At 48.6% G+C, this 25706-nt stretch overlaps 8 protein-coding genes across 8 annotated transcripts; 6 read left to right on the top strand and 2 right to left on the bottom strand.

Moving 5' to 3' along the window:
- Positions 1 to 1920: 1920 nt before the first annotated feature.
- On the top strand, positions 1921 to 3928 carry VTN77DRAFT_2683 (uncharacterized protein; the record flags this gene model as incomplete). Its single annotated transcript, XM_069418549.1, has 8 exons — positions 1921 to 2037; positions 2109 to 2362; positions 2432 to 2513; positions 2569 to 2828; positions 2886 to 3344; positions 3409 to 3420; positions 3480 to 3612; positions 3674 to 3928. 8 exons carry the CDS (start codon positions 1921 to 1923, stop codon positions 3926 to 3928), a joined length of 1572 nt encoding a protein of 523 aa, XP_069282164.1.
- Positions 3929 to 5980: 2052 nt separating this feature from the next.
- VTN77DRAFT_2682 (uncharacterized protein) lies at positions 5981 to 6664 on the top strand (the record flags this gene model as incomplete). The annotated part of the gene is made up of 1 exon (XM_069418548.1): positions 5981 to 6664. One exon carries the CDS (start codon positions 5981 to 5983, stop codon positions 6662 to 6664), a length of 684 nt encoding a protein of 227 aa, XP_069282163.1.
- Positions 6665 to 7448: 784 nt separating this feature from the next.
- VTN77DRAFT_2681 (uncharacterized protein) lies at positions 7449 to 8432 on the bottom strand (the record flags this gene model as incomplete). Its single annotated transcript, XM_069418547.1, has 3 exons — positions 7449 to 7560; positions 7613 to 8315; positions 8378 to 8432. 3 exons carry the CDS (start codon positions 8430 to 8432, stop codon positions 7449 to 7451), a joined length of 870 nt encoding a protein of 289 aa, XP_069282162.1.
- A 1566-nt stretch (positions 8433 to 9998) lies between these two features.
- On the bottom strand, positions 9999 to 11388 carry VTN77DRAFT_2680 (uncharacterized protein; the record flags this gene model as incomplete). Its single annotated transcript, XM_069418546.1, has 4 exons — positions 9999 to 10728; positions 10800 to 10885; positions 10945 to 11107; positions 11165 to 11388. The coding sequence occupies 4 exons, from the start codon at positions 11386 to 11388 to the stop codon at positions 9999 to 10001; spliced, it is 1203 nt and encodes a 400-aa protein (XP_069282161.1).
- A 3431-nt stretch (positions 11389 to 14819) lies between these two features.
- VTN77DRAFT_2679 (uncharacterized protein) lies at positions 14820 to 16161 on the top strand (the record flags this gene model as incomplete). The annotated part of the gene is made up of 2 exons (XM_069418544.1): positions 14820 to 15451; positions 15507 to 16161. 2 exons carry the CDS (start codon positions 14820 to 14822, stop codon positions 16159 to 16161), a joined length of 1287 nt encoding a protein of 428 aa, XP_069282160.1.
- A 1889-nt stretch (positions 16162 to 18050) lies between these two features.
- Positions 18051 to 19514, top strand: VTN77DRAFT_2678 (uncharacterized protein; the record flags this gene model as incomplete). Its single annotated transcript, XM_069418543.1, has 3 exons — positions 18051 to 18420; positions 18485 to 18903; positions 18963 to 19514. 3 exons carry the CDS (start codon positions 18051 to 18053, stop codon positions 19512 to 19514), a joined length of 1341 nt encoding a protein of 446 aa, XP_069282159.1.
- Positions 19515 to 21053: 1539 nt separating this feature from the next.
- Positions 21054 to 22595, top strand: VTN77DRAFT_2677 (uncharacterized protein; the record flags this gene model as incomplete). Its single annotated transcript, XM_069418542.1, has 2 exons — positions 21054 to 21174; positions 21229 to 22595. The coding sequence occupies 2 exons, from the start codon at positions 21054 to 21056 to the stop codon at positions 22593 to 22595; spliced, it is 1488 nt and encodes a 495-aa protein (XP_069282158.1).
- Positions 22596 to 23303: 708 nt separating this feature from the next.
- On the top strand, positions 23304 to 24606 carry VTN77DRAFT_2676 (uncharacterized protein; the record flags this gene model as incomplete). Its single annotated transcript, XM_069418541.1, has 2 exons — positions 23304 to 23803; positions 23862 to 24606. The coding sequence occupies 2 exons, from the start codon at positions 23304 to 23306 to the stop codon at positions 24604 to 24606; spliced, it is 1245 nt and encodes a 414-aa protein (XP_069282157.1).
- Between the last annotated feature and the right edge of the window lie 1100 nt (positions 24607 to 25706).

Raw genomic sequence — 25706 nt, 5'->3', positions numbered from 1 at the left:
TAGCTGCAAGGCAAGGAAAGACCTCACGGACAGATCGCAAGTCTGGCCTGACAGCTAGGTTGTTGGTGTCCGTAGGTGTGCTGATCGATCGCGTGGGTAATATCAGGTTATTGTCGAGTTTGGCGGTTTGCTGTTAATATGGCTATCGCAGAGTATATAAGTATAGAGCTAACTACCTAGTCAGTTACAGGTACTGTACTTTACTTGACTTCAACCTTCAAGATCAAGATTATATATTTCAGGGCATGCAAACTTTTCTGGATGGAGCGAATATTTGAATCATCAACTCAACATCAACATCAATTCAACCCCATGGCCTGCCTTGATATTGTTTTGCAAGAGCGGCAGGGTCTTGTCTTGTCTGCGAGGTATTTTCCCTGCTCCGTCGCAGCGTCAACGGTTCCCCTGATGTATGTACGGCATCACCTCGTCTCTATCTATCTAGGTATTAGCTAGCACATTAATACTGGTGTTGTGGCTCATGGCCATGGCCATGGCCATGACTTCAGCGATTGTGCAGGCAATGTCACGCGCCTTCTTTCAGCACGTGTCGGACATATGCGGGTAGAAACTGAAAGTCTACTACTGTCTTCGTCCTGCGGGGCATTCTGGTCAGCTTGTTATTATTGTCGCTGGGCATGCCAATCTGGTAGAGATCGTACAGCGAGCAATGATGCCCCTAACTCACCGGATTCATTGCTATATCGATCATCTGGCTGTAAGAGAAAACTGCATGCTATGGGGGTAAGGATCTAGATCTTCCCGTCTCTTCGAGTTCGGCAGTTAGGAGAGCCAGTTATGAGGAAAAAAAAAACTAATTTCGTTCGTGTAGATACTAGGATGCTGGCTCCCATGCTTCACTTATCCAGATATAGCCTATGCACGAACGAAATTAGTATCTCCCTCGTATTTTTCTTCCCTAAAGGATGGCGCTCGCCAACCGCACGAAATACGCTTTCATGCCCATGTTCGCTGCCGACCTCTTTCCAGGGTTTCCGTAATACACGAATCGAGTAGGAGGTCAGAATATTCCATATTGATTTGCAGAGTTGATACCGCTCAGCATGAATGCGCTTGCGGTCATACAGAGGACGGCTGTCTGAAAAATAATTGATCAGCTGGAAGACTCTGAAAATAGCAAACTAGCTCAACCTACCATAAGCTTCTCGACAGAAATCCTGTTCAAATCTATATAGATTAGGGTTGTGCCTACTTATTTCCTACTAAGAGAACAAACCTTCGAGGCAATATATAGATAGTAGTATAATATCTTAAAATATAGGATCTAGAAAAAAGGGGTGAGTAATATAATATATACTCCGTAGATTAATTCTCTAGGAGAGGAGGTTAGAGAGTGCATGCTCATCACTTCCAGTTTGCTCTGTTTCCTTCTGTGTCGATTGTGTCTTGCAGAGTCTGGGCTGCAAACTGGGCATTTCAACTGCAGGTTCATTAGTTCTCGTCGTCACATTTGACCTAGTTGTATGTCAGTTATGTACATTGATATAGTTGTTATCATTGGCGGAATTCGCCGTTACTGCACTCTACCTTGCGAGGTCGACAGTGTAAAAGCCGTTGTGGCATGCTTATTTAGCTCTCGTCTGAAGGTTTCTGATCTAGTCCTAGTTTTTTGTTTCGACCCACCCTAGACGCGATTTTTCCAAGGATCTCTGATCGAATCAGGTCTTTTGGAGCCCTGTCGCTTGGAAGGCGGGCGTTGTCGGAGCTGACTTACCGAGAGGGGAAGGGAAGAAGAATTAGGAAGGATGGCGATATTCCATACTAAAATCCTAGACCAGCCTTAGTGATTACCTAGGTATTGGGTATTTAATTAGTGGTGACCCCAGACCTATTATCTATTATGGAAGGACTATCAGTCAACACAAAATATCTAGACTTTTTCGACTGTATATTGGAAAAATGGGGAAAATTCCCAAATTCTCCAATGTCCACCTCATCACGGGGCTGGCCACGATCGGCGGCCTGATCCAAGGGTTCGATGTCTCCAGCATGTCTGCCATCATTGGTACGAAGCAGGTAAGGAACCTACAATCCGAATATATCTATCTATCTGATCGTGATCTATTTCTGCTGACGGTTGTGAACAGTATAAATCCTACTTCCACAACCCGAATTCCGTCCTGCAGGGCGGCATCACCGCCAGCATGGCCGGCGGCTCTTTACTTGGCTCCATCTTCTCCACGTTCATCAGTGACCGGTTTGGGCGGCGGGATTCGCTCTTTGTTGCCTGCGCCATCTGGATCGTGGGGTCGATCTTGATGTGTGCGGTCCAGAATGTCGCCATGTTGATTGTTTCGCGTATTATCAATGGCTTTGCGGTGGGCATTTTTACCAGTCAGGGGTATCTATCTATCTACCAAGAGATGGTATATCGATTATGTGGAAAAATACCTAATCTGTGCTTTTGCAGTCCCATCCTCATTGCAGAGATTAGTCTACCTCATTCTCGCGGCCGACTTATCTCCTTCCAGCAATGGATGATCACCTGGGGGGTATGTGTATCTATCCATCTCTCAAAAAGATTATTTAGTCTTAACAGCACGACAGGTCCTCATCATGTACTACGTCACCTATGGAACTTCTTTCCTCAAGGGAAACATTTCCTTCCGGCTTCCCTGGGGACTGCAGATGATTCCAGCAGTGATTCTCCTTTGTTTCCTACCTTTTATCCCGCGCTCTCCACGCTGGCTAGCCAGTAAAGACCGGTGGGACGAGGCTGTTGAGATTCTCGCCAGTCTACATGCCCGGGGCAACAAGCTGGATCCCATTGTCGTTGCACAGGTCCGCGAGATCCAGGAGAAAATCGAGTAAGTTGGTTTCTTTCGATCTCTCTCAGAAGACCTGTTCTGATGAAAGTGTTTCAGTCTGGAGCGCCAGAACAAAGACCAGTCATGGTTGGAGTTGTTCAAGCCACGCAATATTATTCGCGTCCACTGCGCCATCTTCACCCACATCTGGTCGCAATACACCGGCACGAATGCCATGATGTACTACATCGTGTATATCTTCCAGATGGCAGGTCTGACCGGCAACGACACCCTTCTAGCGGCATCGATCCAGTATGTCATCAGTGTCGGTATGACCGTCCCAGCGCTGCTCTTCATCGACAGATGGCCCCGCCGCCGCTTGATGATGACGGGGTCGTTTCTTATGGCAGTGCTGCTGTTTACGGAAGCTGGGCTCATGGCGTCCTATGGCCATGCGGTTCCAGGAGGCTTGAATGGGGTTTCGACCGTGACCTGGCAGGTGACGAATCCGCGAGCTTCAAAGGCGATAATCGCGTGTTCATACCTGTTCATTGCTGCATATGCACCGACGTGGGGGTCAGTAATATTCCGTACCAAGCAAGAATTTTCTGACGATACACTTGCTAACACTTCTCGATAGGCCTGCTGGATGGTAAATCCTACACATCTGATATTTTCAACCGTGTTGACCAACACTGCTAACGTCATCAGGCTCTATCCCGCCGAAATTATTCCCTTGTATATTCGTAGCAAGGCCGTGTCATTGGCGACGGCCTTTAACTGGGCTGGGAACTTTTCCCTCACATTTTTCACCCCTCCCGGTTTCGAGAACATCCAATGGAAGGTACGTCCTTGAGCAGGAGGCTAGTTATTTAGAAACGGTAGTTAAGCTGACTCTTCTGCAGGTATACTGCATCTTCGGCACGTTCTGCCTCGCCGCCCTGATCCACGTATTCCTTGTCTTCCAAGAATCCCTTGGCAAGTCCCTGGAGGAGATGGATGACATTTTCAACAACAAGTCTATTTGGGCGTTCAAGACGCAGTCCAAACCGAGCAGGTTCGAAGCGGACGTTGAGACGGCCAAGAAGGACCTGATTGGAGGGGGTGAAGGGGTCGAAGCTGATAGGATTGGAGAGCTGCCAAAGACGGTGCTGGTGTGAGATGTTTGCTATCTATCTCACTGAAGGAATTATCATTCTTGTTGGACGCACACTTCTTTTCTGGACTGTTAGACGTCAGCCCCTCAGATACCATTATCATGTGCTAAGCTTGCGGAGTCCTCACAATACGCCGATAGATCGGATTCTAATTTCCAATTTTTTCTTCAATCAGATACCTGGATGATCATACCACAAAAGACGGTTTTGCACTTATATGGCGGCGTGCGACTGATCCATCAATCAACAGGCTTCATCCGTGTGATGGGATTAAATTAATCGAAAGAACCAAAGCCAAGGTTCCTTCTCGATTAGCCTGACTACATAAGTAAGATTCGGAGTCTTTGGCCCTAGCCAACACAAGGCTCATCGAGATAGATCATTGGAGAGAATGCCCTTCCGTCGATGTTGAGGTTGAAACACGCAATAGCTGCGAACGATGGCGAAACGCCCTAGTTTAGTTTGCAGCTACCGGCTCCAGGGATCACCTACTGTACCTACCTAGTCTCTTGCTGCTGGCGACAGTCGGAACTAAACCTTTGAGATCAACTAATTACTCTGTAGGCGACAGATGTAAGAAAGAAAAAAAAAGAAAAAAAAAAAGAAAAAGTACTCCATCTGAAGCGAGTTCTGCGAGCTGAGTGCCCATCGTTATTAAAGTTGAACATTGAATATTCAATATAATTGAGAAGAAGGACATAAATTCAATCTGTATCTTGGGTCATTATATAATTAGTGACTTATCGCATCGTGTGATCTGCCAATCCTTATTTGATTGTTATTGTCGTTGTTATCTGTTTCGTGTCGAATGTACATATACAGCTAGGGTTTTTGTTGATAAGGGAGGTTATATATCCTAGTGATGGTTTGGAAGTATGATATTCTCTAATCTACGGTACATACAAAGTCAAACAGGGTTGATAGCCTTTTTTAAGAAAAAAAATCACTGAATCTACTCAGTAGCGACATTAGCAGATTTGTCTACTCTAGTTGGGCTTGGTGAGTGGCAGATATTAGAACTTGATTGATTTGACAGAGCCCCCGCTACCCTGAATAGTTCATCTGGGATTTCAGGCAACAGCCATTGCTCTTCCAATGCGGTAAGCTTTCCTTCTAGTTAGATGACAATCTATGTCGACAATTTATTCCCTAAGTGTCAGCTCCACTAAGAACCCATGGTTTGTTTTTTGAAAGTCGTGTCTGTCCTCTACAAGGACGATAAGGGACAGGACATTTACGATCTCCCTTTTGTAGACTTGCTGCATTTATAATTAATTACATTGCTGGTATACCAGGTTGAGAGAGATGATAATAAATAAATAAATGTGTGTAGATGTATGGAGGCATAATTAGGCTTCTGTTAACACCACATCATAGGATCATTCTGCACTTATCCTGACATAAGACACAAATATATATAATTGCGTCGAAGAGCAGGTACTGTAGATACATGCCACACTCACCTGCTACTACTAACATTCTACTGTTTATTGATCTCTTGGAGGTACTGATTCATTTAGTTTCCTTTCAAACCACCCTACCACCCTAGCTACCTACCTACCAACTTCTTCCAAGTGCTGTTTCTCGGTATCTAGATATCTAACCTGTCTTTTATTATCTATATTATAATTTATAATAATGCGCCGCCGTCGCCCCAAGTATCCACCGCCCTTCTGCTGCGCGTGTGGAGTTCAGATCAGCGACAAAATCGCATATGAGGACATGCACGAAAGTCTGAGTCGAGCGAAGGTGTCTGAAGAATCCTGCTTTTTGGACAAGGATTTATCGAGTTAGTGAGTTGGAGTAGACCTTTGTAAACCTTCCAATTATTGCCGTCCTTTTCATAAGACCTTTTTTTTACTTGACTCTAAATGAATAAAATAAAAAAATGGGAGCAGTTATCAAGTGGAAGCAAAGCGATTATTCACCGCAGTATTATTATCACATTTCCGGCATAAGCCAGTTGCACACCGCGCCTAGCCAATCTTCAGCGTCCCCTGGGAAAGAGAGGGCATTTTCACCGATGCGGTGAAGAACGTCTGCAGCACATCTTTGATGACGGTTTCGCCGGGAAGTTTCTGGGATAATAATCATCCTGGTGATCATCATCACCATCAGGAGAATGTCTGCTACCTGCACGGCTTCCCCCTCCACGCTCACTGCTGGACCCTGATCGAGAGGATTGTTGGCCGGCAGGCAGAAACCGACTTGGCGCTCTTCACGCAAGTCCTCTACGAACGATGGAATGAGCAGCCGTCGCCGTTCGAAGTCAGCAACTGCCTGGATGGCAGGTTCTGGGATTCTTCGCTGGACGATGACGGCCGTCGTTGCCACCCGGAAGCGCTGATCTCGGCGAAAGACCCGATTAATGTCCCTGAGGTTGAGGAGCTCTTCCGTTTGAGTGTAAGGCAGGGTTATCGCGAGAGGCTGAGGAAGAAGAGGAGCACTCCTCATTCTTCCACACTGGCCAAAGTCCAGAAGAAGAAGAAGAAGAAGCAGAATCTCCATCCCCGTCTACCGATAGACATCGTCTACCTCATTCTCAACCACATGCACCATTCCGCGTCTCCAGATTCCTCACCGCAACGGGGTGGCAGCCCCGAGAGTCCTACTGGCGGAGCCGGTTCCCTCGAGACATCATCTGGGAGATTGAAGAATAGGATCCCCCGGCGGATGCGGACTGGAAGTTCCTTTGTCTGCAGGCGGAGCGGCTACTGGAGAAGTCGCGCAGACTGCTGAATCGGCAGCGTTTGTTTCGGATTTTGAGAGGGACGAAGGTGCTGTTTCTCAGGAGGGCTGAGGAGGCGAAGGCTCTGAAGGGGAGTTTATCGAGGGAAGAAATTCGTAACCTGAATTAACCATGTCTCACTGACTGACTGACTGAGTGAGTCACTGGTGCAATCGCGTGACGGCGTGATGGAGGAATCGAATCACAATAAGAAATGAGTTAGTTACTATTAAATCAATTCAACGTCCTTCCTTTCCCTACTGTAACAAGAATATAAATATAAACAACCACCAGAGATTGTACTCTGCAGAGTTTCACATATAAGGTAAATATCTGGATAGAGAGGAATCAGTTAAATTCAACTGGAAAAAATTTGCCTTGAATTGATAACAACTAATCAACTCAGGTCCAGCTGAAAAAAAAAATCAAACCAAAAACGGAATATACAGGGTATCCATCCACCTCGCCAGTGCCATGCCATCTCATGCAGGAGGAGACAAAAAAAGACAGAAAAAGAAAGAAAAAGAAAAAGAAAAAGAAAAAAGCAACCAAACTCAACAAGACTGGAGGAAATGTTTACAGCCACTGCAGCATATAGCTAAGATAAGCTAGCTACCTGAGAAACGGCCTCACGTTCCATAACATAGTGTATTAAATCCTCAAACACCATAGACCACAGTATGTTGAGACTAGTTGACGACTAACCAAGAATCCGAAGATAAAAGAAATCCGACCAGTAGTAGAGTGATAGGGGCAGTGGTAGGGAAAGTGTCGGTAGAAAACTCATCAACCCGTCTATTTCTCACCGTTCATAAAGCGTTCTGGAATTTTGGGAACGGCAGGTGGCTGCGCAGGAGTATCTTCCTCCTCGTCTTCGTCCTCGTCCTCATCGAGATCCGCCGCATGACTGCAACGAATACATCAGCAAGGTCGGCTGGCATGACTACAAGCGAACCTACCTCAAAAGCTCCTTGATGTTCTTCATCTCATAGTGCTTCTTTCGCCGCTCCTCAAACTGGCGGTGCTTCTCCCTGGCCTCCTCAGGCGTCATCAGACGCTCTCCCTCCTCGTCACCCCCGGAGATGCTTTCATTATCCACCATGACGTGCTTCTCGCCCCGGGTCGAGTCTCCGCTGAGACTGCGTTCGCAGAAGATCCGCTTCTCGTCACCACTGTCTGCTAGCTGGAAATCCTCCTCCGGTTCACCTAGCTCGAGGCTGGGAATGTCACTGTCTCGCACAGCCTTTTTCTTCTGACGTCCCTTGTCGAGTTCGTCGACGACCAGATCCTGCGCGTCCAGCATCCGTTCCGTGTCCTCGTCCTCATCTTCATCTTGCGACGGGTCGTAATGAGGCACGTAGGGAGTTTTCGGTTCGTCGATCTTCATCTTGGCCGTCTTTTCCTGCTCGGTCAGGTAGAGATTCGCCTCGTCCCACTTCAACCGGTGCGAGTGGTCTTCCTGCCCGGAGACGCTGGAGCCCGACAGGCGTCGGGAAGCCGAGGAGCGACGAGCACTCGACGACCGCCGTCGGCCCGCATTCTGGAGGGTATTTTGGAGGGTGAGCTCTTTGTTGTCGATGGAGTCGGGAGGCAGTGGTGCAGAGATGGTGGTTGTGTCTTGTGCTTGGAGGGCTTGGTGTGAAGTTGCGTTCTTCAAGATGCCTGCACAGTCATCAGCTTTGGACTTGCATTAACAGTATATAATGCGAGTCTTCTGCACACACCCTTGGGCTTCTTGGGCACTTCGTTTGTGCTGTGCGTCCCGTGGGACAGCGTCATGGCGGCGGACCGACTGCGGGGTAGGAAGGAAAAGAAAAAGCAACCCAAAGGGTGAATGCTTTTAAAAGGGCGGTAATCAGCCGGGGGCCTAATAAATAAACCAGACCCGGCGGAATAGAGTCAGATGCAGGGTGAGAGGTGTCTCACTTCCACTGACTGCCTGTGTTGTCCAAGGCTTAGACAGTGGTCAGGTGGGATTCGGGAGGCTGGGAGCTGAAGAAGCTGAGTGGGAAGTGAAAAAAAGGTGCAAACCCACGCTGCCAGTGGGCTCCAGACGTATTTTGGTGATTTTCTGTCAATGTGAGAGTAGATAGATCGAGTGACAGGTGGTTGAATGCATGGATATAGGGGTGGATGGCTGAGTCCGCTGTTTTGTTCTCTTTCTGTTTGTTCCTGACTCACGTGGGGTTGCTGGGGTTCGGCGGGTGATGACGTCGAGGCGGTTCGTTCTGTTCATCCAGCACGAAGCATGGAGTCCACCAAGATGCTAATAATATGATTTACGTCTATCACAACCTACCTAGGTAGATGAAAATACGCGATCTAAACCAGCCACAAGAGCCACGCAGCCCACCTTGATGGCTGTGCCTGTCAAAGTGGACGTGTCATGCCTGAAAGACGAACGAGGACTTCTTACCTAAAACGGTACCTCTCACGTGACTTAAGATTGCTGGTATTGTTCGGACACAGAAATGGTGTCACCTTCGGTTTTCTTAGTTCTCTATCACCTTTCTGATTTATTTTGAATCCTCCTTTTTTTTCCTGTTTCTTTTTACTCTTTTCTTTTTTTTTCTTTTTTTCTTTTTTTCTTTTTTTCTTTTTTTTTCTTCTTTTCTTTTTCTTTTCCGCTACTGTCACGACTTAGGAGGTATACTCCTGCGAGAACATCACCCTTTGATCGCTCGTGATCCTTTCCCCTCGAAAGGAAGGTCGGAAGGAAGGAACGTAGCCTAATATTAAGCCGAATGGCCTTTGGTAGCTTATATTCCAAACTTTCAAATCTGATTCGCCATTGTATCTGATGTCTTTGAGGATGGACGGTGGCACCAGCTTTGTGTCCTACTGAGTATGTGTTCTATATATACCTAATCACATCGACTGGTTTAAGAGAAAATACCTGTTCTATGCTCGGAACTTTTGTATGTACCTGCTATATAAATATAGTTTTAATTATCCGCTTTCCTGGCGGGCCTCCTACCTATATTCCTCGCCATAGTTCTCACCATATCCCGTACTAATATTTGTCTCACGCACTGAAGAATACCCTTGATAATATATAACTTCGTACCAATATGAATCCCTTTGCCAATTTATATATCTCATAGTAGTAGGAGATGGCCAGATTTCAGTAATTTGTTTTTACAACCACGTGACAGTGTAAACAAGGAAGTTAATGTTTTTATAATAAGGGGGATGTCCAAGAGGTAGTATTTGGAAGGCAAAGGCAATATAAAGGTCTCCAAGTCAAATATGAGCTAAGTAGGTGGTCGTGGGGATAAGAGAGGGTCTTCCAGATGACTTCGACAGTAGATCTTCCTAAATAGGAATTTGTATAGACCACTGCTGTCAAATGTAGACGTAACAGAAAGGACCAGCAGTTGTACTCATCAGATCCCGCATCGCTGTCGGCCTGCCTGCCGCGTATCCCAGATTGATGACAGTGTCTAGGGTGGTGTTGGCTGATGGAGGCTCGTTGAGAAAGGTTCCTGTGCCGGAGATGGCATTCTGCCGGGCTGGGAGATCCAGACTCTGCCAGATCCACCACACCTTGTCGATCATCCCATGATGTTGCCAGAAGGCCGGGTCGCCTGGAGAAACGTAGAAGTCTCGGCCAGGGTCGCCGCCCATGGCGTAATGCCCTCCGCCATGAACCCCGATCGACCCGCTGCCGGGAGCCCCCTGCATGACCATCTCAAAGTCCCAGATGTCGTCGTTGTCCAGGATCAGGCTCACCACCGAGGTGTAGTTGGCATATTGACGGATGATGGCCGTGGTGAGGTCGCGCTTCAAGCAGCGAGGATTGTAGTCGAGAGGGTTGGGGACCGATTCGGTGGTGCCTCCTGGGAGCGCAAGAGACGCCGGTCCTAGGTTCACTGTATAATTTTTAAAGGGGCCGCTGGTAACACATCCCCCGCCGGTGCCAGAAGGCAGAGAGACGGGCGTATAGTTACCCAAGTAGAGGATCACATCGCTCTCGTTATAGACCTTCGCACCGTTGCCGGACATAGACGTGTCGCTGCCGTCGAAGACGGGATAGGTCTCCAAGCTCTCTGCCGATGCAGGCCAATTCCAGTAGCTAAGCAAGAGAGAAAGAAGGTATCTTTAGCGCTGGAGAACGAGACCGTTCGTGATGTCGTTGACACTTACGGAACAGTACCGGTGTATCCACATTCATTCCTGAGCGTCTGCTCGAATTCCCAGGTGAACCATCGGTGCCACGCTAGGAAAGTACCCTTTGAAAGAGATCAGAATCAGTGAGACGACTCTCAAAGCGAGAAATAAGACTACTTACCGTGTAATGGATTTCCAGTGTCTGGTTGATATGGGTGACTATAAAATCGTCGTATCGGGTCTTGGCTCCGGGCGCGAGTTCAAAGGGTGTAATCGATGGCTTGCTCTGAAGACAGAGCACGGCGTTGATGTATGCTTTCTTCTCTGCAGTCGAGAAGTCGGACCTGGATTGAATCGTGTTAGGCTAGATGTTAAGCCAAAGAGTAGAACAGTTCACATACCATTCTTTCCGAATCTGGAGGTTATCCAGCGTGCAGCCGGACGTGCTGTTGCTTAGGGAAGCCGTGGTGATGTTGTAGGCATAGCTGGCCAAAGCTTCCAGCTGAGACTGTGCGATGGCAGTGGAAGTGGACGCTGCCGTGGGGAGAGTCGTCGAGACGCCTTGGGCAAGAGCTTGGACGGCGACGACAAGCTCCCCAAAATGGAAACAAGCAAACCACCGCATTTTGAAAGAAAATGAATGACGCCTCAGCAACAGAACCAGTCCAGCCAGTGCTGAGCACCGTCAAGTTTCTTTATACTCATCCCCGCCAGGATGAGCATAACATCGGCAATTGGACATGCTGCAAGGACCTACGCGCAGTAGCTGTTGCATGATATGTATTGTACTGTACGTACGCTAGGGAAAGGCTATGAACAAGGTACATACGTCCTTGGATCACAGAAAGTCATTAGTAATATGGTGATCTTTCACTTGATTTGTTCCTTAACCCTGTTCTTTTCTTGGACAATCCTCATAGTGCACCACCCGGAAGAATTCGTCGTGTTCGGGAACAGGATAATTAGATATCCTTGAAGAAAGCATATGTGAGGTAAGATCTAAATATGCAAAGGACCCAAACAGGTAATATTACTATGCAAAATCTCGTGTTGTCAGCCACGCTTAGCAGGGTTGCATCCTGTTATTACTACTCCAGTATTATCATACTTCTTATCCGGACAATAATCTCGCCTTGGCTGTCGTCAGCTAATAAACTAGCGTGGTTGTTTTTTTAATCAATGGTATTATTGTTGGCTACGGAGTTCTTCACCACCTTTCAACCATATGATCCGCCCTCGGGGCATATTTTATTCCCATACCCATACCCATAAAACTTAGGTGCATCTAGCTGAATATTCTTGTCTAGGATAATATGAAAATTATACCAATAAGCATGCCTCGAGTCAGACCTGCATGGTGGCATCTAAACATGACATTATTGCTTGAAAGTTGTATCGAGTTAGGCATCCTTCCAGTATCTTTCAATCATTACTATTAGCATCTCGATATTGCTTTTTTTTTACATACAATACTATATATATTCTAAGATAAAATATGGGGCTCATGATCACGAATAAATTAACCTACGCGTGCGGGAGTCCAGTCGGACTTAGGGTTCGGAGTCCAGAACGGGTATCTTCGTAGAACTCGTGCAATGAAGTTACTTTGTAAACCGCTGGATTCTCTTCCGACAGATTGACTTCCTAGAACAATCGGCGTTGAGCATGCCACTTGGACCTGGGCACTGGGAACACGTGTCCGTGCAGTTGCCGCTTGTCAACGTTTTGCAGGCGCTCATGGCGATCCTCCGGCATGTTCTTTCGAGGGGATGGCTTCGGTGTGGCAGACAGACCGCTACAGACTAGCAGTTACCACGTGTCCAGAGAGATATGTACCGGAGAATAACAAATCTAGAACTGAAGTCTGAAGGTATATGGAGATAGGAAAATTGGAAACAGCACTTATCGTTCTTTGTTGTAATTCAGTGATCTACCATGATAGGGATAGGGAATAATTAGGAGTTACTTGCTTTAAATACAAGGACTATTATGTAGCTTTAAAACAGTTGTAGTACTTCTCCTTAGGTTTTTCTTTTTTTTTTAATTTAGTAGAGATAAGCTAATTGATATTAGATATACTGCCAAAGGGTCTAAGGTATAGCATATAAAATAGCAAGGTTGTGACCACTATAACGGAAATATATTGTCAAATCTATAGTTTAAGATTTCTGAGGGTTCTACGTTTAGGCCTTGATATCCAATTAAGGTTAAGGGGCTGTAGACATGCTACAATCCCTTGTGCAGGGGACTGATATAATTAGCTTCCCTGAATAGTACTTGGAAATGACCTTCATGGCTTCTCCTTGGACACTGCTTTCCTCTGGCGTCTCATCTGAGGGCCAAGCAATAATAATAATAATAATAATAAGCTGTGGGGAGACCACTAACTTCTCTGGAGAGTGGAGAGCGGAGACCCATCGCGGGCCGTCATTAATAGCGAAGAACAGCACTGCCACTGTTCCAGTTTGCTTCTTCAGTAGTGCACCCAGTCAGTCTGTATGACAAGGTCATAATTTAGCTTAGTAAGTTCTGATACGAAGGTTAGGTTCAATTCAGTCAGTAGAGGAACGCAATCAATCTAGCATGGACTCGTGTTGACGGACGGGATGTTCTGCAGAGCAATGGAATTTCCTAGCGAGGCACCTGATACCGGATTGTCTGCTGATTGGTGTGGGCAAACTGAACTATTTATTATGTACCCGTAACCTTGTTGAGAATGAAGATTCCTGCTGACTGTATGGAATACCTAATACTGCCGTCTTCATATCTCCTCTAGGCTTCTTTCTATATTGCTTGGCCCCAAAAATTCACTAGAAACTCTTGCTTGATATGCAGGAATTGTTGAAACTGTTTTAAGTTTACATGTATGGAAGGAGTTTTCCAGATCCGTTTTAGGAATCCCGATTTCAAGCGCCGATATAACCTTTCTATGGGCATTGTCTGGGCCAAGACACTGACTAATATTACCTGCCTAGGGCCTTGAACCAGAGTCTTGGTGCCAGCTAGGAAGGTGTGCAGAGAGTGGTTGATTGATCAATTGATTGTCCCGTACTCCTTGCATGGTGGCACGTTATGAAATGGATGGCGGGAAAGCGATGGCAGCCATTCAATAATACGCCAGGAATAGGCTGACTGGCATTCTAGACATAAAACTTGAATAATGGCAGAAGAGAAGACCTCTTACTGCAAGAATAGAACATTCAAGCTCAGGAATTCCCCTCCTTATCCTATTGTTGTTATTATTTTTTGGCACGCTTGGCAGAGGCATCCCAAATCGGACGTGCCCCATAAATGACTCAGTTACCAGTTAAATCGAAGACATCGAAGGACGATTACTAGTCATGAAATCCTCCGTACTCCGCACTCCATACTACCTCCAACAGACAATGGCAGAAATGGACTTTGGTAGCCAGACCAGTTGACTTGTCACTCCATCAGGGGCACATGGGCGCCATCATTGGCCTAGGCCAGCATCGACAACATCCAGAACCCCTGGAAGGCGAAGCACAGACAGCGTAGCAATTTAAGGCAGGGGCCGCGCTAAGCTGAGATGAGTTAGGCCGGTCGGGACTCGGAGAGGAAACACGGACTAGCCCAGATCCATGCTAGCCGGCTCACGTGAAGAGTCTTAGAGCAGTCAGGCCCCGTCACTGACCCGCTGTTGCCCCAAGCTCCCCTGACCTTCCTGCATGTTAGATGAATCCATTTATTTATCATCGCCGTCAGCGCCGCGCCTCCTGACTCTTCACCCTGCATCAGTCCTCCAGAGACGCGGCATCCTCCATCGCTCCATTCATCGCAGCAACTCACTGTTGTTTTGACATCAGTAGCTGTTGTGAAATTTGAGGTGAGTACTCCGTACAGATACGCAAGACATGTGATTGTCTTTCCCTGTCGCAAAGTGTTCCCTTTGTTCCCTACTCCTGTGTAACATTGATCCTTTTGTACCTGAATATTTTTCATCCCCTTTTCATCCCTTCTTGGAAAAGGAAATTCACAGTCAACTAACTCATGCTTCATCCACAGATAAACTTCATCCAATTCGACCACTGAACAATGTCAGAGCCTACCGCCCAGGAAACCCCTCAGGCGGTCCCTGAGACTCAGCCCACCGACAAGATCGAGGAGACAACTACCACTGTCACAGCCGTGTCGGAAGAGAAGCCGGCAGAGAAGACTGCCGAAGCTACCACTGGACAGCCTGCTGAGGCCAATGGCTCGGCTGCTGCCGCCGAAACCGCTCCTGCCACGAATAACGACGAGTCAGCACCCAAGAAGGATGAGAGCGAGGCGCCCGCGAAGCCAGAGTTTCTGGCCAAAAACCCTGCCCTGAGCCAGTTCTTCGACCGTCTCCCTGCCATCCTCGAGAAGGCCGGCCACACAGAGATGTGGGGTGTTCCTCTGAAGGACTTCAACGACCCTCCCACGGCAAACATCCTGATCAAGTTCCTCCGCGCCAACGAGGGTAACGTCAAACAGGCTGAGGGGCAGTTGACCAAGGCTCTGGAGTGGCGGAAGAAGTTGAATCCCCTGGAACTGGCAGAAAACGCTCGCTTTAGCGCCAAGAAGTTTGACGGCCTGGGATACATCACCTCTTACGACGACCCCAAATACGGCAAGTTGATCTTCACCTGGAACATCTATGGCGCGGTCAAGGACATCAACGGGACGTTTGGTGACGTTGACGAGTAAGTTGGCCTCCGATGCATGCTACGAGAAGCCTTTGTTGCTGACTGTCAACAGGTTTATCAAATGGCGTGTCGCTCTGATGGAACTCGCCATCAAGGATCTGAAGATTGGAGAGGCGACGTCGGTGATGGACTACAACGGCGAAGACCCCTACCAAATGATTCAGGTTCACGACTATCAGAACGTCAGCTTCCTGCGTATGAACCCGACAATTCGCGCTGCCTCGAAGAAGACCATTGATGTTTTCACCACGGCGTACCCCGAAATCCTCCGAGAAAAGTTCTTCGTCAATGTTCCGGCCATTATGGGTTGGATGTTCTCGGCCATGAAGGTGTTCCTCAGCAAGAACACCATCCGCAAATTCCACCCAATCACGAACGGAGCAAACCTGGCGCGCGAATTCTCGTTTGCTGACGATATTCCCAAGACATATGGTGGCAAAGCTCCTGAACTGAAGGAGACTGGTCGTACTGTTCCACTTGAAGATGACGCTCCTGCTGAGGAGCAGCCTGCCAAGGAGGAACCTGCGAAAGAGGAGCCGGCCAAGGAAGAAGCTCCGAAAGAAGAGGCAGCCAAAGAAGAGCCCGCGAACGCGGAACCGGCCAAGGAAGAGCCGGTCGAAGCCAAGGAGGAACCAGCTAAGGAAGAACCGGCCAAAGAAGAGCCTGCAGCCGCCGAGGCTGCGCCAGCTGCTACTGAGACTAACTGAGCTGTTGAATTGCTCGCTGTCCCTAATATTGAGATACCCGATCCTTCGCATGGAGGACTGCAAGGATGCTTGGTTCGATGATATTTTGTTTCGGTGTCTGTTGGTCTTTCACCACCGGTGGCTAATTAATTAATTAATTAATTAATTAATTGTCAGACATGAGTTGCGGTAGCTAATGTGGTACGTGAATTGTGACTGGTCGGGATAATTCACAGGTGCTCAGGAACGATCAGTTGATTTGATACCCCGGATGGATCGCATCGTTGTGCATGCTTTGAAAATGTTGGGTTTACAAGAATGCTCGTAAACAATACCACATTGCTAATCAGTAGTATTTTGGGAGGAAAAAATTGTTTATTCATTCAGCCTGTTATCAAAGCTAGACTAGAATGCAATAAGAATTAATAATTAATATCAAGCAAGCTTGATTCCAAACCGCTGCAAGGCTTGGACGAGTAAGAATAGTATTAACTAATGAAGCTCTTTTCCAGTTTGCCATTTTGGCAGAGACACTTAATATCCTTTAACCCTTCAAACATGCCTACCAGTACGGAGTACTCCATATGGAGTAATACTTCAACGACATGATTTCGATACTTCCCTCCATAGATCGCATTGATAGACATTCGACAAGAGAGAGCATGGACCATGCCGATCCAATAACAAGTCAAAGTCAACACTTAGCTAAGTCTGCAAGGATAATTATTAACCCCTCATAATTACAGAGTAGTAATAAGAACGATCCGGATCGAGTTTCTCAGTTAAAGTTTGTTGGGCTGCTCTTAGTTACCTTAGTTGGCTGCGCTTGGGATGCAAAGAAATAATTAAAAATCTGATGAATACGGGTAATTCTCCGGACATTTATCTCCCTGATCGTCGGTTTTGATCCCCACTTGAATCGGTTTTTGATTAGCTGCTAGCTTCAGTGCGTCAGGGCGTTGGAACGTTGGTATGTTAGTGCGTGTGATGATGTACAGTACAATATTATTAAGTCCTGAGTGTAGCCAATATGACAGCAGGCACTGCTTTTCTTGTTTTCCTTGATCTTTCTTAACCTGTAGGATAGGGTTGGTTATTGCTGTCCCATGTATGATGTCAGGCCTACTTCGAGGCCCTCCTGAGGCCCCTTACAAAAAAAAGGAGGAGGACAGGGCAGGGCAAGAACTTGTGCTTTTAAAGGTGACTGTCGAAGAATCTCCCTCCCGCAGAGTTCATGACAGTTGAGAAAAGGATAGAGCTGGATTCTGTTCATGGTTCCAACTCCATTGGATAACAAGGAGCTAGCAGCAGTTGTACTGTACTAATAATAATGTCTTTGCATAGCGTGATTTATATATTGTTAGAGGTGCATATTTGGAGTGCCAGCACGGTAATAAAGCAATGAGAAAAAAATGAGGATAAAAGATTTGTTATTATTCTTGAAATTATTAATGCACAATGATATGAAAGTGTACCTGTTTCGAAGTACTAGGTAGGTAGGCAAGTAGATAAAGAGATGTGTGATGGCTATTGGTCCGGTGTTGCTGTCCTGTTCCTCTACGGGAAGGCAGAATACCTCCGGGTGCAGCTTCCATCTCCGCAGACTTCAGAATCAATGCATTTATGGAGCTGCTCGAACAAGCTGTGATTTAATCAGCAGAACTTCTGGGGCTGAAGACTTTGCTCATTGTCTCAGCGTCATCTTCTTCAGGTGGCTCACGTCCGTGAACGTTTCGTTTCCCTCTGGCTCCTCTCTGTCAGAATGCCTCTTGCCTTCCGTCAGCCCTTTTGCTGATTCCTTTTGACATTCTGATCTGTTGATCTTCCCACATCCCTGAAACACTCTCCGAAGGCTATTACACGTGAAGGAGTGTTTTTCATCGAGTTTCCTGCCTAAATCGACATTCACCATGTCCGTCTGGAATCCGGACAATATCCGCGACGTCGCCGAATCGGTCGGCATCGCCAACCTCAACAACGACGTGACGGAGAACCTCGCGCGCGACGTCGAATACCGCATCGCGCAGGTGCTGGAGGAGGCTCTCAAGTTCATGCGACATGGCCGACGCACCGTGCTGACGACCCAGGATATCTCGAATGCCCTGCGCGTGCTGGACGTGGAGCCGCTGTACGGGTACGAGTCGACGCGACCACTCCGCTTTGGAGAGGCTTCGTTGGGTCCGGGACAGCCCCTGTTCTATGTAGAGGATGAGGAGGTTGATTTTGAGAAGCTGATCAACGCGCCGCTGCCGAAGGTGCCGAGGGAGGTGACCTTTACCGGTAGGTCTCAATATACTAAGTCTTGTTCTTTAAAAGGACGGTACTGATATTGGCAATCGTCTAGCACATTGGCTAGCTGTCGAAGGCGTGCAGCCTTCTATCCCGCAGAATCCTACGTCGGCTGAGTCGCGCAACCTCGAACTGGTGTCGAAAGGACCGAACGCGAACCCCACCCTGGCGGCGATGAGCGGGAACCAGAACGTGGCCGTGAAGCCTCTGGTGAAGCACATCCTGTCCAAGGAGTTGCAGCTCTACTTTGAGAAAGTGTGCAACGCGTTTCTGGACGAGTCCAGCGAGGAATACAGGACGTCGGCCTACTCCAGCCTGCGGGAGGACCCTGGTTTGCACCAGCTCGTGCCGTATTTCGTGCAATTCATCGCTGAGAAGGTGACGCATAGCTTGAAGGACATCTTTGTCTTGACTCAGGTTATGCGTATGACCGAGGCATTGATCCAGAACAAGTCCCTTTACGTGGATCCTTATGTAGGTGTCCTTTTGATGCAGTTTGGATTGTGTCTACTAAGTCGTCGATTTTACTCCAGGTTGCCTCCTTAGTCCCTCCCGTTCTTACGTGCCTCATCGGACGCCAGCTCGGAGGCAACAATGCCGACCTATCTGAGAAGTTTGCCCTGCGGGACCTTGCGGCGTCTCTCCTGGGCCTGATCGCAAAGAAATACTCCCATGCGTCTCATACACTCAAGCCCAGACTGGCGCGGTCGTGCTTGAAGAACTTCTTGGATCCTTCCAAACCATTCGGGACGCACTACGGTGCTATCATCGGTCTGCACGCGGTTGGAGGCCCCGAGGTCGTGCGGGAGCTTATCCTTCCGAATCTGAAGCCATACGAGAAGCTCTTGAGAGATGCGATTATGGAAGACGGTCCACGACGGCCCGAGGCAGAAAAGGTGCTGGGCGCGTTGCTGGCGGTGCTCTCCACTTTACAAGAGACACGCGCGCATCTGGCCAATGGACACTCGGCCATTGTCACGGATGAGCTGCGAGAGCAACTGAATGAGAAGGTTGGAGAGCTGATCGCATCGAAGATTGCCGAGGCGGGCGAGGTCCACATGGCCCACGCCATCCTAGGCCATTAAACTGGCTGCATACTATGTACTATGACTATGGACTTGCAGACAGCTAGCCCAGGCTGGTCGACCTGCGAGGAGGCTTTACTCATTACTGGCGTTTCGGTTCAGAGTGGTACGGTTGATTAAGACTGACAACGTGGGCGTCTGTTTTTTGTTCTGGAAGTTTTCTGTTTTAACCTACGTGGACAGTAGTGATACCCTGAGGATCATGCTCAAAAAATGAAAATAAATTGAAGCAGTTTCACTTCAAACTCTTGGCTAAGTAGATGAGTGGTAAGGTTAATTCTTCTTTTCTACCTGTCTGTAGTTATAGCAGTCTGAGCTATTTATGCTGCTCGGACAGCGGATCCGGTGCCTGGGCGAACGACGTCACCGTTCTGCTGCCCGACGGCAGACCGCACTCCCGGTTGGTCGGCCAATCCACACTGTCGCACGACACCTTTTCCACCTTTTCCACTGCCTTCCTGCGCGATTTCCGAGCTGCTTCTTTCTTTGTCTTTCCTTGCTTGCCCTCGGCACTGCACATGGTGGTGTACTCCATATATCACCAAGTAAACTGTCATTGAAGAAAAATCCCTCTTGTTTTGCTCCTTGCTTGGCCTCCCCGCAGCTGATTTGCCCGGTCAAACTTTGCGGCAGCTGCATTCCCGTTTCGGTCTGCTAGGCGCTACTCGCGACCCCCCGCGATTATTATTAGATTTTTCTTTCGCCCAACCCACACTGCACGACAGACGAGAGGGACCTGCCCTAATTGACACACCCACCACGTCTGATCGCCTTTAAAATTATTTACTGACCTTCTGCCTGCTCAATTCATCTGTGTGCCTCGTTTTCTTTTAAAGAAAATCGAGAAAAATCTAATCTGTCTGCTTTGCTACGCGTGAGGATTGGAATCGGCAGTCGTCTACGTCCATGTGTTAAACGTCGTGGCCTCGTGCTGCGCGCCCCTCGTCCTGCACAGAGACGTCTCGTGTCCTCCATGAGCCGAAAGGACCTTCTGCGTTTCCTGTCCAAGCCTGCGAAGTGAGTCATCCTATCCTCTGCTACTCGTCCATGGTTCTACTCTACCCGCCTTCTTCTGAAAATCAAAGATATCTGACTGTTTTTGTCCTTGACAGGCCCAGATAACACCTCTCGTGCTTTCACGACCTTCAATTCAAACTTTTGAATCGTTTTCTTTTTCTCTCCTCTCCAGCAGATATCCTCGTCTGCTAGACCCGATACTTTGACCGGTATCGGTATCTGTCAGCGCGAGGGTCTCGTCAAGTAGCCACCATTTCCTCGATCAAAGCGTTTTTCATTCCCCTTTCCGCTCGACCTCCCTAATATCCCCTCCGGGATTATTCAAGCTTGTTCCCTGTCACTTGGCTGGCTGGTCTGCCAGCACCCTTTCCTCTCATAAACGGGCCTTCTCTTCTCAGACGGACACCGCATTGTTCGTCTGGGTGGCAGATAGTGCTTCCATCGCTGTTCTTGTCTCGGCTCTAGCTCTTCGCTTGGTCTTCCTGTTGCCCAATTTCCGTTGTTAAACAGACGCACACGGATATGGTCTACATCGGGATCCCCAAGAATTACACGACCTCGCCGTCCTCATTTGCTGGGACGCCATCGTTGACGATCAATCATGAAGCAACCGTCGACCTGGACTCCACCAATGCATTTGAAGGTTTGTTATTCGAGTAGATATTAGCCGGAGAGTCGCCGCTGACTGTATCTACAGGACCGGAGAAGTTGTTAGAGGTCTGGTTCGGCCCCTCTCCTCAGAATCTGCTTGGTTCCACCGAGCCTCGTGGACTCAAGGCCGTTCCCGTGGAAATATGGAAGGACATGCTGGATCTCGTCAACTGCAAGGTGCTGTCGATCGTCGAGTCCGAGGATGTCGACGCCTACCTTCTGTCTGAGTCCAGCATGTTTGTCTGGCCTCACAAGCTGATCCTCAAGACCTGTGGCACTACGACTCTGCTGTCGGGACTGCCTCGGATCCTGGAAATTGCCGCCATGTTCGCGGGTTTTCCTAAATCGACGGCGCCGCCGTCCCGCGGTATCTCCATTGCAGCCGCTCCGTACCGTGTTTTCTACAGCCGGAAGAACTTCCTGTTTCCCGACCGTCAGCGCGGCCCCCACCGCAGCTGGAGAGATGAGGTCAAGGCTTTGGACAAGCTCTTCTTGAACGGCAGCGCTTACATGATTGGCAAGATGAACGGCGAACACTGGTATCTGTACTTGACCGAGCCGTACACCTGCTTGACGCCGCCGTCGAGCCCCAAGCCGGAGACCGAGACCAAGGTTCTGAACATTCCAGAGGCCAAGAGGTCTGGTTCTGGAGATTGCGAAGAGCATGACGAGACACTCGAGATTCTGATGACGGACCTGGACGAGGAGAACGCGAAGCAGTTCTACCTCGACCATGCGAGTGCGGTCGCAGAAATCCGTCAGCGGAAGTTCGAGCAGGACAAGGATGAGCCTGTCGACGTATTCAGCAACACGTCTTCGGACATGAGTGACCCGGACTCGGATGGCGAGCACACCCTGCCGCCCGAGCTGACCACCGAAGGGCACGCGTTAGGGACTGTCGTCACGGAGTCGTGTGGTCTTGCGGATGTCTACCCGGCCAGCAAGTACCCGGACTCGCGCATTGACGCGTATCTCTTCACGCCGTGCGGGTTCTCTGCGAATGGTGTCATCCCTGCCCCGGACGGTCAGTCGGGCACTCATTACTTTACCGTCCATGTGACCCCGGAGCCCCATTGTTCGTATGCTTCCTTCGAGACGAACGTGCCACACCAGCAGAACGGACAAGAGACTGCGGACATTGTCAAGCACGTCGTGGACATCTTCAAGCCGGGCCGCTTCACGGTGACTCTGTTCGAGGCGAAGGCGGATAGGGAGTACGCGGACGAGTGTCTGAGTCCGAAGCTGGTGGACCGTCAAGCAGCGCTTCGGGCAGCCAAGATGGAGCAGATCCCTGGATACCGTCGTGTGGACCGTATTGTGCATGACCTGGATGGGTATGATCTGGTGTTCCGCTACTACGAGCGCAACGACTGGAAGGGCGGTGCTCCGCGGATTGGGGAGAACGGATACTAGCTTTTTTTTTTCATGACTTTTCAGAAGCGTGCCAGCGATTCTATGTTCTCTACTCAGTTTGAATTTTTGCGTGGTTGATTCCCTGCGTAATTTGCTGATATCGTCTTGATTTTATTCTCTGTCCTTACCGAGATAGCTAGTTGCTAATCAATTCCGCTCTTGCTATCAATTCTCTTGCTTTGCTTTACGCCTGGACCAGTAGATAGTAGATCGCGTAAAGCCTATCGATGAGTCAAATTTATGTACGCAGTGAAATTCCTGCTACATAAATCCTATTCAGAGGTGAAACCCATACAGATCCCTGCACCAGTCCAGTCTTCAGTTGTAGCTGAATTTCCTGTTTTGGTGGAGCTCGGCAAACCTGCCGGATGGGTCCGCGGAGGGAGCTCAAGTCACCGCGCGCTGCGGAGGATTGCCTTGCAAATTGAACTTGGGCATCATCACACCTCAGTCTTCTTCTTCAGTGAGACTTGCCAGATGACTTTGCTAACTAACTGATAATTTTCTGGCATTTGATTTTTACTGAGAGAGCCACGCTGTCCTGTCGTGTGGCCCGCGTCGGTCTCGTTTCGTGTCACCTCGCCGACTGGACGGGTCGCGCATCGCCAGAATCTGACATCACATTTCATCTATCGACAGTCACATCATTCTATCGATAATACCACTGTTACGAATTCTTCCAAATCATCAAAATCATCTCGATCCACGATGTCGTCACCACCTCCAAGCACGCCCAACCCCATCAACCCCCGGAAACGTCCGTCCATCTCGTCGACCGCGTCCCAGCAAGGCGCCAACGCCAAGCGGCCGCGCATGCACCCTCTCCGACAGACGTCCTTCCCCTCGGGCAGTGACGCCGACAGTCGAGCTTACAGCGCTGCCAGCGACGCGGGGAGCGTGACGGGCAGTTTCACCGGCAGTCTGGGCGGAGCCAGCGCGGCGACCGGCGAAGGTGTCTTTGCGGCCGGCAAGAAGAGAGGGCGCAAGAAGAAGGCGGACAAGGAGAGGGAAGACGCTGCCAGTGCGCGAGGGGGGCTCGATGGGCGGAGTACGAGAGTGGGCTCGGCTGATCTCGACGGGAGTTCCGTCAGAGGAGGTGCTGGTGCAGTGGATGAGGCGGATGAAGATGAGGATCTGGAGGACGAGGCTGATCTGCTGGGTGGAGACGAGGGGCCTACCGATACGGAGGCCGAGAAGAAGAATCTTGCGTATGTAGTCGACAGTCGATGCTTGCAGAGAGGAGTTCTAACTAATGGCTTTTTTCAGCATTCTCGTCGACGCCTTCAACCCTATCCAATCCGCCCGATACGACCTGTTCAAACGGGCCAAGTTGCGGAAGGAGACGCTGCGGCGGATCGTCAACCATGCGCTCTCGCAGTCGGTGCCTGCCAGCGTCGTGACCACCATCAACGGATTTACCAAGGTCTTTGCCGGCGAGATTATCGAGAAGGCGAGGACGGTCCAGCAGGAGTGGGCGGAGGCGTTTGACCAGGCTGCTCGTGCAGAGTTTGAGAGAGAAGAAGCTGAGGCTGAAGCTGCTGCGGCGGCGGCGGCAGCAGCAGCAGCAGCTAGCAGATCATCGTCTGAGATGAAAGAAGGGACGGCCAACGGTGTCATCAAACATGAGTCACCCGAAGGGGGCGGCACTCCTGCTCCTCCTCCAACCTCAATCCCTACAACTATTCCCACTAACATCCCCGCCGCTCTATCGCCCGCCCCCGTCCCTCCAGACCACCACTCTCCGTACGCTTCTACCAGCGACTCTCCAGTACCGAACCCAAATGCAGCAGAAGCACCACCCACCGCCCGCCCCAAGCGGGAGTTCAAACCGCCTCCGAACCCTCATCGCGGGCAGCTGCTCCCCTCGCACCTGCGGGAAGCACTGCGACGGTACAAGCGGGATGGCGAGGGCGGCGGCGTCGGCATGTCCGGGCTGAGTCTGGCCAATCTGGGCGTGCGCGGGACGTATACGTGGAGTGTCGGGACGGGGGGGAGGCGGTTGTTCAGGTAGACAGGTCGCCAGCGGAGAGGTTTGTTCTCCTTTCTCTTTCGCCAGGAGAGGCAGGAATAGGACAGGAGTTCTTTTCTTCTATCTCTCTATCGGTACTCCGTACCATGGGATTGTCCGACAGGACTATTTTTGATGTGACAGAGATACCGTAGTTTATGCTTCTAGGAGTCTTGCTTTGCTTTTTTGCTTTTTTGTCCGTGTCAGAGATACCATGTACATGTACAGACAGGCACACATACATACAATACGAGAATGATCCCAAGAGATGAATGAGACCATTCATACTATCTATCCATACCACCAGTTGAAGCCTAAGTCCGTTATTATATTATACGATATAGAAATTCGTAGAATCCTATCCTAAGGAATATTTATTCTATTTACCTTCTTTACTTTAACTTAGAAATATCCTTCTCCAGCTTGCTTACTTACCTAGGTAATTTACTTGTCTCACTTGTTTGTTTATTTATTTTTGCAATTATTACTGTCCTGTCCTGTCCTCTTTCTGTTCTGAGTGAGACAGAGACAGAAGAGGGAGGGAAGCTTCACTTGAGATACCCTGTATGTGTGTATGTACATCATACATACTGTATAATATAATCATAATCTCCAGAGCTTGATTGATTGAATTACTTGACTTAAGCAAAGTTACAAATTATAGATAATAAATTACAAGTAATGTTAATACTTATTACTGGCTGGAAAAAAAAAATCCCCGTGATTCTATTCTCTTCTCTTTCTCTATCTATCTACTGGATGAAGTCTTTCTTCCTTTCTTTCTTTTCATTCCATTTATTGATGAATGAATGAGATAGTATAAACTGCCGCATTTGGCATATATATATATATTCATTTTGTTTGGCACTACAGGTATAAAACCCTAAGATAAGATTATGGACAGACAGACCTTTCAAGTAGTTTAATTTAATTGGCTTAGCTTAGGATTAAAAGTCTTATTCCAGTAGAAAGCTAAGTAAGCTTGCATCTCTAGCTTCTTCTTCTTCTTGAATTCATCTGCCAACGGGCCCTGAGTTCATATTCATAAATACTTGCTTGCTTGATTGATTTGATTCTTTTAGGAGAGACTATGGAAGAATAAT

The sequence above is a fragment of the Rasamsonia byssochlamydoides genome, assembly GCF_041956645.1.
Source record: "Rasamsonia byssochlamydoides strain NRRL 3658 unplaced genomic scaffold VTN77scaffold_2, whole genome shotgun sequence".
Lineage (NCBI taxonomy): Eukaryota > Fungi > Ascomycota > Eurotiomycetes > Eurotiales > Trichocomaceae > Rasamsonia > Rasamsonia byssochlamydoides.
The sequence above is the reverse complement of the archived record's forward strand: the minus strand, read 5'-3'. Positions and strand labels throughout refer to the sequence as shown.